General features: G+C 40.8%; 2 protein-coding genes across 2 annotated transcripts; both read left to right on the forward strand.

Moving 5' to 3' along the window:
• The first annotated feature begins 1,216 nt into the window (after window positions 1–1,216).
• On the forward strand, window positions 1,217–6,175 carry LOC148891140 (protein THEM6-like). Its single transcript, XM_089008251.1, has 3 exons — window positions 1,217–1,910; window positions 3,618–4,122; window positions 5,468–6,175. Exons 2-3 carry the CDS (start codon window positions 3,622–3,624, stop codon window positions 5,576–5,578), a joined length of 612 nt encoding a protein of 203 aa, XP_088864377.1. The 5' UTR covers window positions 1,217–1,910; window positions 3,618–3,621; the 3' UTR covers window positions 5,579–6,175.
• A 1,043-nt stretch (window positions 6,176–7,218) lies between these two features.
• Window positions 7,219–13,465, forward strand: ftr67 (finTRIM family, member 67). The gene is made up of 7 exons (XM_089009183.1): window positions 7,219–7,988; window positions 9,354–9,449; window positions 10,333–10,566; window positions 11,375–11,537; window positions 12,333–12,428; window positions 12,536–12,634; window positions 13,253–13,465. Exons 1-7 carry the CDS (start codon window positions 7,362–7,364, stop codon window positions 13,318–13,320), a joined length of 1,383 nt encoding a protein of 460 aa, XP_088865309.1. The 5' UTR covers window positions 7,219–7,361; the 3' UTR covers window positions 13,321–13,465.
• Window positions 13,466–13,553: the final 88 nt, after the last annotated feature.

Below are 13,553 nucleotides of genomic sequence, written 5' to 3' on the forward strand. Positions count from 1 at the left end.
ACCCGGAAGTAACTCAAATAGATAGAAAGCTAGCCAGCTAGCTAATAATAATACATTTCGTTTCTAAATGCCTTTCAAAACTCTCAAGATAGCAAATAGATGGCCAGCTAGGTAGCTAGCTAATAGATAGCAAATATATTGCCAGCTAGGTAGCTCGCTAATAGATAGCAAATGGATAGCAAATAGATAGCTAGCTAGGTAGCTAGACAGATAGCTAGTAGAAAGCAAAAGGATAGCCAGCTAGGTAGCTGGCTACCTAGCTAGATAACAAATGGATAGCAAATAAGCGATAGCCAGCTAGGGAGCTAGCTAGATAGCAAATGTATAGCAAATAGATAGACAGCTGGGTAGCTAGCTAAGAGATAGCAAATAGATAGAACTTGAGACAAGCGGCACAGTCAGATTGGTCTTTCTTGGTCCCGGAAAGACACCAAAGTCCTTTTCTGGGTCTTGGGTTTGCGTTGGAGGCGTCACCCTCACCAAACAAGCCCAGTCGGTGTCGTTTTGGTGAAGCTTCCGGCGAGTTTGAGTTATTTTTTTGCTTTGAAAATGAGAAAAAGAATGTCTTCTAACACGGATTTTACCAATACGTGCGACTTTCACAGAAGGGGTTGCGGAGTCGGCTCCTATAGCGGCTCGCTATTCAGGAGCCGGTTTCAGTCGTTCAAAGAGCCGGTTCGTTTGCGAACGACACATCGCTACAAAGGAAGAGAAGCTGAAGCACACTTTTTTTGTTTCACTTTTCGACCTGAGTAAAAAACTACTCTCATTTTTGTCATGAGAATAATTTAGTAATCAGCGAAATCGACGTGTACTTTTTTTACATGCTCGTGACAGTCCCCTTATTACAACCCTAAAATTTGAATATCAACATGCTAGCTTAATAACACGAGGACAAACAGCGTAGCTATTTCTTCAGGTGTCACATTAAAACCCACAAATATATAAGTCATAAAAACTTAAATCTTGCTCAATGATAGATGATCATCCATTTATTAATGTAATCGTAAATTATGAAATTTAATTTGCAGGAAAATATAGATGATTTTGGACCCATAAAAAAACCAATAAATATATATACGTCGCGTACATCTGTTCTGTAAACCATACGGTTTACATTTAAATATCAAATATCTAATTGTCTTAAACATAACCGGCAAAATGTGTTTATGAAGGTATTGGACTGTTAAAATGTGCCCTATGTGAGTGTCGTTAGATGCGTCACAGTCGGTTTAAGAAGTCCGGAAGTGAAGGTAAAATTCAAAATAAACTGTTAGTCACGACATCAAACGCTAAATATGTCATTGCCTTCATAATAACTGAATGATAAAAGCACTTTAATATGTTTCCATGTACTACTAAGTAAGAAGATCTTTGCTGTCTTAAAAGACGCTCGTAAAATAACTACGTCACTTCATAGCTGTTTTACGTGTCCCGGAAGTGCCCTCAAAGTTAGCAAAAAATAACTAAAGCCACTTTTGTGTTCCTGCAAAAGGAAAGTCAAAGAGTTCAGGCTGGCTTTGTTAGTCTGGAATGATAAATAATTACATGTATATTTTAAATAAAACGGTAGGCGGGAAACAAAGTATTTTGCACTTCTGAATCGCAAAGGCCCTGGATTGAAATATGATTGGTGGAGAATGCGGAAGCGAACTTCTCAACGCAAATGAGGAAAGCTTGTGTTTTACCAACGTAAGACGCCATTAACTAACAGACGAAAATATGTTTTAAAAATAGGTAGTTTTACCTGCAGTTATATTATTCACGCAGATGTTTTATTTCCTGCCTTGTCACATGACATCACATACCCGGAAGTTATGCCGGGACCGCTCTGTACCCTGTCGCCTCTAGAGGTACCGGCTTCTTGGTCACGTCGCAACCGATGTTAATGCTCCATTCGCCGCCGCACGGTGAGTCATTTGACACCATAAACGACCAAAAGGGAAGCAGATGCCGGTGATGACGGAGTGAGCATTTTTACACCGCATGATTGTCTTGATTAGGGAGTAGGAGGAGGAAGCCGGTACCGCTTTCGAATGTACATAATTGGGTAGCTCGCTAGCGGAAGTCAGACCATCGCGCTAGCTGTGCCGTCCGTGTCCTCTCAAGGTTGATGTGAATGGATTTCAAAATGTTGGTAGTTATATGTTGTGGCCGAGTGGTGGTGAATACATCGTTAATAAATAAACTTATAAACACGTGACTTGGGCATCTGTCTTAGTGGACGCCTCGCAGGTTTGGTGTTCCGGGTATGATCCACTGGCATGACGCCACGGGAGACGCTGAATAGATAATGTCGACTGACTGTCCTGTGATGATGTGATGGGGTTCGCCATTGCAACCGCGGAGTCGTAGGGGCAGGTGTGTAATGTCTGCCCCTTGTGGTTAGCAACGGTAATACATCTTTCAACGGCTCAGCATCAAAGCATCCGAAATGAATCGTACAGTGATACCTTGGCTTACGAACTTAATTGGTTACCAGACAGAGTGTGTAAGGCGAAATGTGTTTATCCCAAAAATTAATTTGCCATGGGAAACCATTAAAATGAGAATAATCCGTTTCCAGGTTCCCATTAAACATACTTTTCTACTAAATAAGCCTTAAAACTACACAAAATATACATTATTTTATGTATAATAAATGTACTATGGTATTATAATTAAAGAAATAAAGTGTACTGTATAATAAAGTAATTTTATTGACCTTTGTGATGGTCGTTGATGGCTTGATGGAATGGAGTGGCCGGTTTCATCAGCATTAAACACTTGATGAGGAATGTAACCTTCTTCTTTCACCATCTTGAGGAATGATCCCTTGTAGGTCCTTTTTTCTGCGATGATTTTATCTAGTTCCTCATCAATTGTGTTCGGTTTAGCTGGGTCGATAGATTTTTGCATCAATAATAATCATAAATACATTTCATTTCTAAGCGCCTTTCAAAACTCTCAAGGACACTTCACAGTCACAGGATATTTTTTTACGCGGGCGAGCAGCGGCAGTCACACGCGCCAGCGTTCACTCAACCCTAATTGAAATGGACGCTAAATTCAGAATCGAAATAACAGTGAAAGCTAAGACTCAAGCTAACAATAGAGGCTAACGTTGAATGCTAAGACTCAAGCTAACAATGGAAGCTAACTAAACTAACGCATCAAGTGTACAGATGGCTTGTGCGGGTTGTTTGTGGAGCCTGATTCATGGGATATTTTAACCTTGCAGTCTACACTCTGCCTTTGAACTATCAAATTTGAAACTCTCTCACTGTCGTCTGCCCGTCTCTTTAATATTTAAACCACTTCCCCTGACTGCTGCGTTCTTGACCAATCACGTGGCTTTAACCGAAGACTGGGGGCGGGGAATAGAGGCCAAAAACAGTCGGCTGCCATTTTGTTGTTAGGAGAACGGGCTCGTTTGCGAAAGACACATCACTCATTGAGGCAGTATGAAAAAAAGTTTGTATGCCAAGGTAAAATGTTCATAAATGTCACATTCGTGAACCGAAAAGTTTGTAAGCCAAGGGGTTCGTAAACCGAGGTATTACTGTTATTTTTCCATCTGCAACAAATAGTCTTACTGTGCCTTCTGGTTCTGTTTTTTTTATTTATTATTCATCCAGAAACATGCTGCTGTTGGTACTAGGAGGCCTCCTAGTGCTCTTCTGCACTGTGGATGTGTGGTACTTTCTGCGGGCGGTGCATGTGTTCATCCAAACCCTGCTCCTACCGCGCATACGGGACGTGCTAGCGGAGCAACGTTTGGACGGCGTGGTTCTCCCACACGACGTGGACTACAAGGGTCATATGAACAACTCGCGCTACTTGCGCGAGTGTGACTTTGCTCGCTTCCACCATTACATGCGCACCGGGCTCTTCATGGCCTTGTGCAAGATGGGGGCTAAGATGGTAATCGGGGCCTCCACCATCCGCTACAGGCGTTCCTTAGCCTTCGCCGAGACGTTTGAGATTCGCACGAAGGTACTGGGCTGGGATGAGAAAGCTTTCTATCTGGAGCAGCGTTTCGTGTCCAAGAAGGATGGCTTCGTGTCAGCCGTGTTGCTCTGCAGGCAGAATGTGGTGCACAGCAGCCCGGAGGAAATTGTTGAGTTTGTCTGCAAAAGAAAGGTGAGCAAATTGCGCAATCACGCGGGCCACACGTCCATTCTTAATCGGCCTAATATTTAAGTAGTATTTCTAAGAGAAAAATACACTCGGTAAAATGCTGTCATTTAAAGCACAACCGACACCATTTTTTTGTTTCCTAACTGACATCAGAAAAAACGTTTTATAGCATCTAAAATACCTAAAACACCCAGGCTGATATTTTTAGTCAAATGTTTCCTCTCGAGGGCCGTTATGAATTTGGGGAAGCCATTAGAATGTTTAAATCCCTTCAAATATTACATATAGAGCACACAGCAAATTAATGAATAGCTCGTTTTCAAATCTGAAGTCAAGAATAATGACTTTTATTGTGGTTGACATCCAAAAATATGAAATTTTGGCTCAGATTTTAGCCATCATCATAGAATTTAACAAGTTTGATTTGCTTTCGCGGGCCGAAAAAAATGATGTGGCAGGCCGGATTTGGCCCGCGGGCCTTGACTTTGACACCTGTGCATTAGAACGTTTAAATCCCTTCAAATATTACATATAGAGCACACAGCAAATTAATGAATAACTCGTTTTCAAATCTGAAGTCAAGAATAATGACTTTTATTGTGGTTGACATCCAAAAATATGAAATTTTGGCTCAGATTTTAGCCATCATCATGGAATTTAACAAGTTTGATTTGCTTTCGCGAGCCGAAAAAAATGATGTGGTGGGCCGGATTTGGCCCGCGAGCCTTGACTTTGACACCTGTGCATTAGAATGTTTAAATCCCTTCAAATATTACATATAGAGCACACAGCAAATTAATGAATAACTCGTTTTCAAATCTGAAGTCAAGAATAATGACTTTTATTGTGGTTGACATTCAAAAATATGAAATTTTGGCTCAGATTTTAGCCATCATCATAGAATTTAACAAGTTTGATTTGCTTTCGCGGGCCGAAAAAAATGATGTGGCGGGCCGGATTTGGCCCGCGGGCCTTGACTTTGACACCTGTGTTCTAGAGCATGGCAAGATGTCTTGGCGTGACGTCACGAACAAGGGGGCGGGACCTTCTGAAACTGAAACTGAGGTCATTTTGAAGTAGTTTGGGACATTTTAAGTCTTTTTTCTTGGTGTTTTGGATATTTTAGATGCTATAAAACGTTTTTCTGATGTCAGTTAGGAAACAAAAAAATGGTGTCGGTTGTCCTTTAAGGTGATCATTTATGCAAGTGGGCAATCCAGTGAGTCAACTACATAACTGTCCTCTGTTGTTTGTTTTTTTTTTTCCCCTTCCTCTCAATACATGTTTGTTGTTGTTGTTTGTTTGTTTGTTTGTTTGTTTGTTTGTTTGTTTGTTTTTTTATCACCAGATCAAATGTCCTCCACTAGGCGAGGACGTGAAGCACTGGATCAATTTCATTTCAGCCAACAGCCAAGCCCTGAGAGCTGAGAGCGGACTGGGGCAAAAGAAGAATGAATGAATGAATGAATGAATGAATGAACGAACGCATGCATATCGTTAGCGATTCAATCACAAACACAGCAGAGGAGTGCCACCTGACCTAATATTTGCTTTTTTATAATTTTTTTTTTAGGCAATTTACATTGTACAGTGCGATATGTTCACACAGGCATGCTGTAGCAAACTGATCTCCTACCGAGACAGCAGAATGTGTATAAAACACACCCAAAAAAAAGCTTTCCATAGAGCAAAGTTCTTGTTTTATCATAAATTGGTCATCTGATGTATTTTTTTATGTAATACTTCATGCTTAGAGGGTGGTATTTTAAAATTGTCAATGTAATGTTGCTGGCAACTTAGGAAGGGAAATACTTTACATGAAGAATATGAATTATTTATAAATATTGCACTTCATCTTCTGACCAAAAAAAAAAAAAGATTATTCCTTGACGATTGGCATTTGATTAGTTAGGTCTGAATGTTGTGATGAATGCACTGATGTAAAGGAGAGGCATGCATTGCCCTTTTAGTTTCTTCTTAAATTATTTGTTGAATGAATGCACGTGAAATAACAGTATATTTGTTGGTTTTATTTAATATAATTTTCAAAAACAAATGTACTTGTCTTCTTTTTTTTATTCACCATACATTTAAATATACTTGCACAAGCTGATTTTGTGTGTTGTCAAATTTCAGTATAAAGTGCTCAGTTTTGATTTAGCTCTCTTTTTCACGCTATTATTACTTTTTAGGTCATATAATTATGTTTGGGGTCTCTTTTTAATCTTATAATTATGTTAATATGAAAAATATTTAATTTGTTGGGGGGGTCGTCTACAGTACAACTACTTTTGAGTTAATATGCGAATTAGAACTGCCCCTGAGGTACTTTTTACAGGAACACTTTTTGTCTAATTAGATTTTTTTTTATTATGTTATATGGAGGATTGCATTTTAATAACCCGTAATATGTTTTAAAATTACGTTACCCGACGTCGAGGTGAAAACAAAATCGACAAGTTCTTATGCGTCAAAATTAAGCATCATATGCTTTCGGCCTCTTGACGTCAGTTCCGGTAACCAGAGCAGCTGTATCACGATTTGTTGTTTTCCACCGTGAAACGTGCCTTCTAAGTATTCACTTCGGAGGACGATGACCCAATTGTATTTTAATAACCCGTAATGTGTTTTAGGATTATGTCACACGTCGTCGAGGAGAAAGCAAAATGGACAAGTTTATTTGCGTCAATATTAAACCTAATATGCTTCCTGTACCTTGACGTCAGTTCCGGTAACCAGAGCAGCTGTATCACATTTTGTTGTTTTCCTCCGTGAAACGTGCCTTCTAAGTATTCACTTCGGAGGACGATGACCCAATTGTATTTTAATAACCCGTAATGTGTTTTAGAATTATGTCACACGTCGTCGAGGAGAAAGCAAAATGGACAAGTTTATTTGCGTCAATATTAAACCTAATATGCTTCCTGTACCTTGACGTCAGTTCCGGTAACCAGAGCAGCTGTATCACATTTTGTTGTTTTTCCTCCGTGAAACGTGCCTTCTAAGTATTCACTTCGGAGGACGATGACCCAATTGTATTTTAATAACCCGTAATGTGTTTTAGAATTATGTCACACGTCGTCGAGGAGAAAGCAAAAATCGACAAGTTAATATGCGTCAAAACCTAACACTGTATGCTTCCGGTATCTTGACATCACGTCCGGTAACCAGAACAGCTGTATCGCGTTTTGTTGTTTTTCCTCCGCGCGACGTCCCTTCTACGTTCTTCACTTCGGTGGACGATGGCCCAGGCCGGGGTGGTCCTGGACAAGGACCAGTTCTCATGCTCTGTGTGTCTTGATGTGCTACGAGAGCCGGTGACAATCCCGTGCGGCCATAGCTACTGCTCCGAATGTATCCACAACTACTGGGACCATGACGAATACATCGGCGTGTTTCTGTGCCCTCAGTGCCGACAGAACTTCAGCCCAAGGCCGGCGTTAGCCCGTAGCACCTTGCTAGCCGACTTAGTGGATCGTTTCAAGCGAAGCGAACTTAAAGAGGTCCTGGCATGCGGAGGGGGACAACAACAACAACAACAACAACAACAACAAATCCTAGCGGAAGCCAACGACGTAGAATGCGACGTGTGCCCCGGAAGGAAGAACAAGGCGGTTAGCTCGTGTCTAGTGTGCTTAGCTTCGTATTGCCAGCTGCACGTCCAGCCGCACCATGATTCGGCCGTGTTCAAAAAGCACAAGCTTGTGTCGGCCTCCAAGAGGCTCCGGGAAAGCGTGTGCCCTCGTCACGATAAACTGCTGGAGGTCTACTGCCGCACGGACAAGCAATGCATCTGCTCCATGTGCCTGACGGATGAACACAAGGGACACGATACGGTGCTGGTGGAGGTGGAAATAGAACTGCAGCAGGTACTGTAACTTGAGAAATGTTACATGAATACTGTATAATTAATGCACCTGCTTATCGCCCCCCCCCAAAATATATATATATATATGTACAGTAAAGTCTCGTTATATCGATATTCAAGGGAGTCCGAAAAAATATCGATATAACCGGGACTATCGATATATCCGACCCTGTTTGCATGTAATTTTCTCCGTGCGTGCATAGAAATAGTATCGATATAACCGGGACTATCGATATAACGAGACTTTACTGTATATGTACAGTGATATCTTAATTGGTTCCCAGACAGTGTGTAAGGAGAAAAGTGTGTATCCCAAAAATTTATTTCTCATAGGAACACATTAAAATGAGAATAATCCGTTCCCACGTCCCCACAGAACATGATTTTCTAATTTTCTAAGCCTTAAAACTACACAAAATATACCTTATTTTATGTATAGTAAATGTTCTATGGTATTATAATTAAAGAAATAAACTGTTCTGTATAATAAAGTCGTTTTATTTGCCTTTGTGATGGTAGTTGATGGCTTGATAGAATGGAGTAGCCGGTTTCATCAGCATTAAACACTTGATGAGCCTTCTTCTTTCACCTTCTTGGGGAATGATTCCTCAAGATGGTGAAAGAAGAAGGCTACGTTCCTCATCAAGTGTTTAATACTGATGAAACAGGCCACTCCATTCCATCAAGCCATCAACGACCATCACAAAGGTAAATAAAAACACTTTATTATACAGTACAGTTTATTTCTTTAATGATAATACCATAGCACATTCATTATACATAAAATGAGGTATATTTTGTGTAGTTAGAAAATTAGAAAGTAGAAAATTGTGTTATGGGGACTTGGGAACGGATTATTCTCATGTTAATGGTTTCCAATGGGAAATTAATTTTTGGGATACACACTTTATATACATATAAAGCCCCCGCCTTTTTTCAGACTTTTTTCTCATTTGTCATACATACATAACATCAAGCAATTAAAATTCTCATTGCTTATGAGTGGGGGATGTAAAAAAAACTTTTAAAACGGAAATAATTTCTTGATTCTGCACTATGTACAGTCTTGTTTATAGAACGGTTTTTGCACATCTACATTTGCACAGTATACAGTTGACATTTTTATTTTGTTATGCTTAGAATATCTTGTTTTCTATCCTTTCACTCCCACCGCAACCCCATCCCTCTTCAATTGCTGCTGTGGACTGCAAATTTCCCCATTGCGGGACGAATAAAGGTATTCTGATTCTGATTCTAATCCCGATATGCCTTGATAATAAAATTACGACTCCCTTACACATCTTAAAATAGGACCAATTGGAAAACCGTTAAAAATATGTAAAAAAAAAAAAATTCTGTCCCACAGAGACAACTTGCTGAGATGAAGGTGAGCTCCCAACAGAGTATTCAGCAACAAGAAAAGGAAGCTCAGAAGCTGAGGGAAACTATCTTCTCTCTCAATGTAAGTAACAAACACTCCTCCTTCCCCCAAATATCACAAATACAGTGATACCTCGGTTTACGAACCCCTTGGCTTACGAACTTTGCGGTTTACGAACGTTAAATTTATGAAAATTTTACCTTGGCATACAAACTATTTTTCGGGATACACACAGAGCGCCACAATGAATGATGAGTCGTTCGCGACAAGAAAATGGCAGCCGACTGTTTTTGTCCTCAATTCCCCGCTCCAGTCTACGGTTAAAGCCACGTGATTGGTCAAGAACACAGCATTGAGGGGGGGGGGGGGGTTAAACATTAAAGAGACAGGCAGGCGACAGGGCGGGAGTTTGGATAGAAAACAGTCACATTTGGACTCGTTTTAACTTTGATAGTTCAAAGGCAGAGTGTAGACTGCAAGGTTAAAATTCCTAACAATCAGGCTCCACAAATAACCGGCACAAGCCATCTGTACACTTGATGCAAAAAGCTATCAACCCAGCTAAACAGAACACAATTGATGAGGAACAAGGTAAAATTATCACAGATAAAGCACCTACAAGGGATCATTCTGCAAGACGGTGAAAGAAGGTTACGTTCCTCAAGTGTTTAATGCTGATGAAACTGACTTTATTATATAGTACAGTTTATTTCTTTAATTATAATACCATAGCACATTTATTATACGTAAAATAAGGTATATTTTGTGTAGTTTTAAGGCTTAGAAAATTAGTAGAAAGAAGTAGAAATTTATGTTTTATGGGAACCTGGGAACGGATTATTCTCATTTTAATGGTTTCCTATGGGAAATTAATTTTTGGGATACACACTTTTCACCTTACACACTCTGTCTGGGAACCAATTAAGTTCCTAAGCCAAGGTATGACTGTACTGCGTCTCCTCAGCATTCAGCTCGTCTGGCGGCCGAGACGAGTGACAGTGTCTTCGGCGACCTGGTCCACAGTGTTGAGCTCAAGCGCTTTGAGGTGCGCGAGGTGATCAGGATGCAGCAGAAGCAGGTGGTGAGTCAGGCGCAGCACCTTCTGGAGAGGATCCACAAAGAGATCGATGAGCAGAAGAGGCGAGAGGCCGAAATTGACCGGCTGGCCCTTGCCGATGACCACCTACAATTCCTTCAGGTGAGGACGCCACGTTGAAGCGGATTTTGGGAGATTCCATAAGCACAAATTGAGGCTGGATCACATTCTTAACACCACCATATTAACCATATATTTGTTATCTATTAGCTAGCTAGCTTTCTATCTGTTTGAGTTACTTCCTGGTGGAGTGAAGGCCTAGCTAGCTATCTGTTAGCTGTCTATTAGCTAGCTAACTTTCTATCTGAGTTACTTCCTGGTTGAGTGAAGGCCTAGGTAGCTATCTGTTAGCTATCTATTAGCTATCTAACTTTCTATCTATCTGAGTTACTTGCGGGTTGAGTGCAGGCCTAGCTAGCTATCTGTTAGCTATCTATTAGTGAGCTAGCTTTCTATCTGAGTTACTTCCGGGTTGAGTGAAGGCCTCGCTAGCTATCTATTAGCTAGCTAGCTTTCTATCTATCTAAGTTACTTCCGGGTTGAGTGAAGGCCTAGCTATCTATTTGTTAGCTATCTATTAGCTAGCTTTCTATCTATCGGAGTTAATTCCGGGTTGAGTGAAGGCCTAGCTAGCTATCTGTTAGCTAGCTAGCTTTCTATCTGAGTTACTTACGGGTTGAGTGAACGCTGGCGCGTGTGGCTGCCACTGCTCACCCACAGAAACACTATTCTGTGACTGTAAAGTGACCTTGAGTGTTTTGAAAGGCGCTTATAAATGCAATGTATTATTATTATTATTATTATTTCCTGTATATGATTGTTGTCCATGTTAAGCGCTTCGTTCCAGCTTTAGCTGTTGTTAAAGCGCTATATAAATCAAGATGTATTGTATTTCTTTTTGTCACGACAGAGCTGTCAGACCCTGGTCACTTTGCCAACCACGTCGTCGACAATGCCTGCCATCACCATGGAGCCCGGCTTGACGTTTGACGCTGCCAAGAAAGCCGTCTGCGACTTTAAAGAGCTTTTGCAAGAGGTTTGCCAGGATGGATTTGTCAGCATCTACGAGAAAGGTGCACCACTATTCGTAAACATTACCTGACAGAAATGACTTGGAATGTACCCCAAAACATTTTTTTTCTCCTTTTCACCAGTGGACCAGAGATGTCATGGTGGAACGTGCAAGTTTTTATTTCACACCACTTATTGGAAAATAATCAACGGACTTGTGTTCCATCAGTAGCTAGATAGCTAGTTAGCTGACTATTTGTTGCATATCTGTTAGCTAGCTAGCTAGTGACCTGGCTATCTAGTAGCTATCTAGCTAGTTTTTTTTTTTAAATCTATTTGAGTTACTTGTGGGTTGAATGTACGCTGGCGCATGTGGCTGCCGCTGCTCACCCACAGAAAAACTGATCTTGTGACTAAAGTGACCTTGAGAGTTTTGAAAGACGCTTATAAATGAAATGTATTATTATTATTATTATTATTATTATTATTATTATTCTTAAGCACTTGCTGTACCCTCTTTGTGACACGAAGCAGTTCTAGATGAGAGAAGAGTGGTTGAAAGCCTCCTTTTCACCAGTGGATCACAAACGTCATGGTGGAATGTGCAAGTTTTTCCCCTTTCCTCTCGTTCATTCCCTCAGATCCTCTTCCTCCCTCCACCTCTGTATGCCCCCCTGCCCGTCTAAGCACGATGAGGGACAGGGCTTTCAGCTGCTCTGCCCCCAAACTCTGGAACGCACTTCCTTCCAACATTCACTGTAAAGTGTCCTTGAGAGCTTTGAAAGGCGCTTAAAATGACATTTATTATTATGATTATTACTTATCGTAAAATAATCAACGGGCTTGTGTTCCATCAGTGAGAGAAGTGGCGATCGCGGATCCATCCGACGTGCCCGTCCATGCCGCCACGCCTTCGGCCGACTCGACCGCCGCTGACAAAATAGAGGACGACGGTGAGTCAGCAAGTCCACGTCACCCTCGTCCAATGGCGTTAAGCGAACATCCATCCACAAACGCAAATTCGTCCAACCCGCCGCTCTCGCTCTTTTTCTTTGTGCAGGCTTCCTGTCACCCGGCCTGGGTGGAAGCTGCGTGAGCCCCCTCAACCCTGTCCTCAACCCAGTACCTCTTGTGCCTATGTTTGTGTTCTCATCTTCTGGTTAGTATCTGCTGCACAGAATGTTGTTTTTTTTTTCCGGACACATCAGTGTTTCATAATTTGAATGCTCTTTATTATTGGCTAATTATGTAGAACACACATTTTTTTTATGTCTGGTATAATATTGGAATGGGTATACCTTTATTCGTCTCGCAATGCATACATTTACATTTCCCAGCAACAAAGTTATGAAAGGAAGAGAAAGAAGTCGAAAAAAACAAAATACAGGAGCTGCTGGAAAGGCAGCCACTCTTGCGGCGCCATCTTGAAGTCAAAACAACAACAACAACAAAAAAAACTAAATAACAAATAATATGACAATACAAAGACACAAAGAGTCATTCATTCTACAGCACACGCCGTACCCTCTTTGTGACATGAAGCAGTTCGAGATGAAAGAGGAGAAGATCAAAGCGTCCTTTTCAGCAGTGCATCAGGGACGTCGCGTCTACTACAAGCTAAATGTATGCTTAGTTGACCAAACACAAGGCCCACAATGGAAGCACAGAAAAGTTTAGGTTTATTTATATATATATTGTCCTTTAAACAAGCATTTTATGTCTGATTATTTTTTGTTCTCTGTATTGTTTTTTTATTTTATTTTTATTTTTATTTCAGGCTCCAAAATGTCTGCCGGCTCCAGGCAGCGGCACCTCCAACGCCGCACTCACCCCAGAAAAAAATGAGATTGATTCATGCATCATTAATTTCACATGCCAAACCTTAACTTTCATGATGCTGCTGTATTTGCCCACTTTTGACATAACCCTGGCTTTATTATTATTATTATTGTTATTATTATTATTTGCTTATTTTTTTATTAGAAGAGTAAGAATTTTTTTCCCCGAAAGCATCATTGTTGTCTCAGCCATATGGAAAGAAGAGATGGTCACACACAAGCACAAACCCTGCCACCATT

This window comes from Hippocampus bargibanti, linkage group LG11 (assembly GCF_051943395.1).
Source record: "Hippocampus bargibanti isolate YZ-2025 linkage group LG11, ASM5194339v1, whole genome shotgun sequence".
In the NCBI taxonomy this organism is placed as follows: Eukaryota; Metazoa; Chordata; class Actinopteri; order Syngnathiformes; family Syngnathidae; genus Hippocampus; species Hippocampus bargibanti.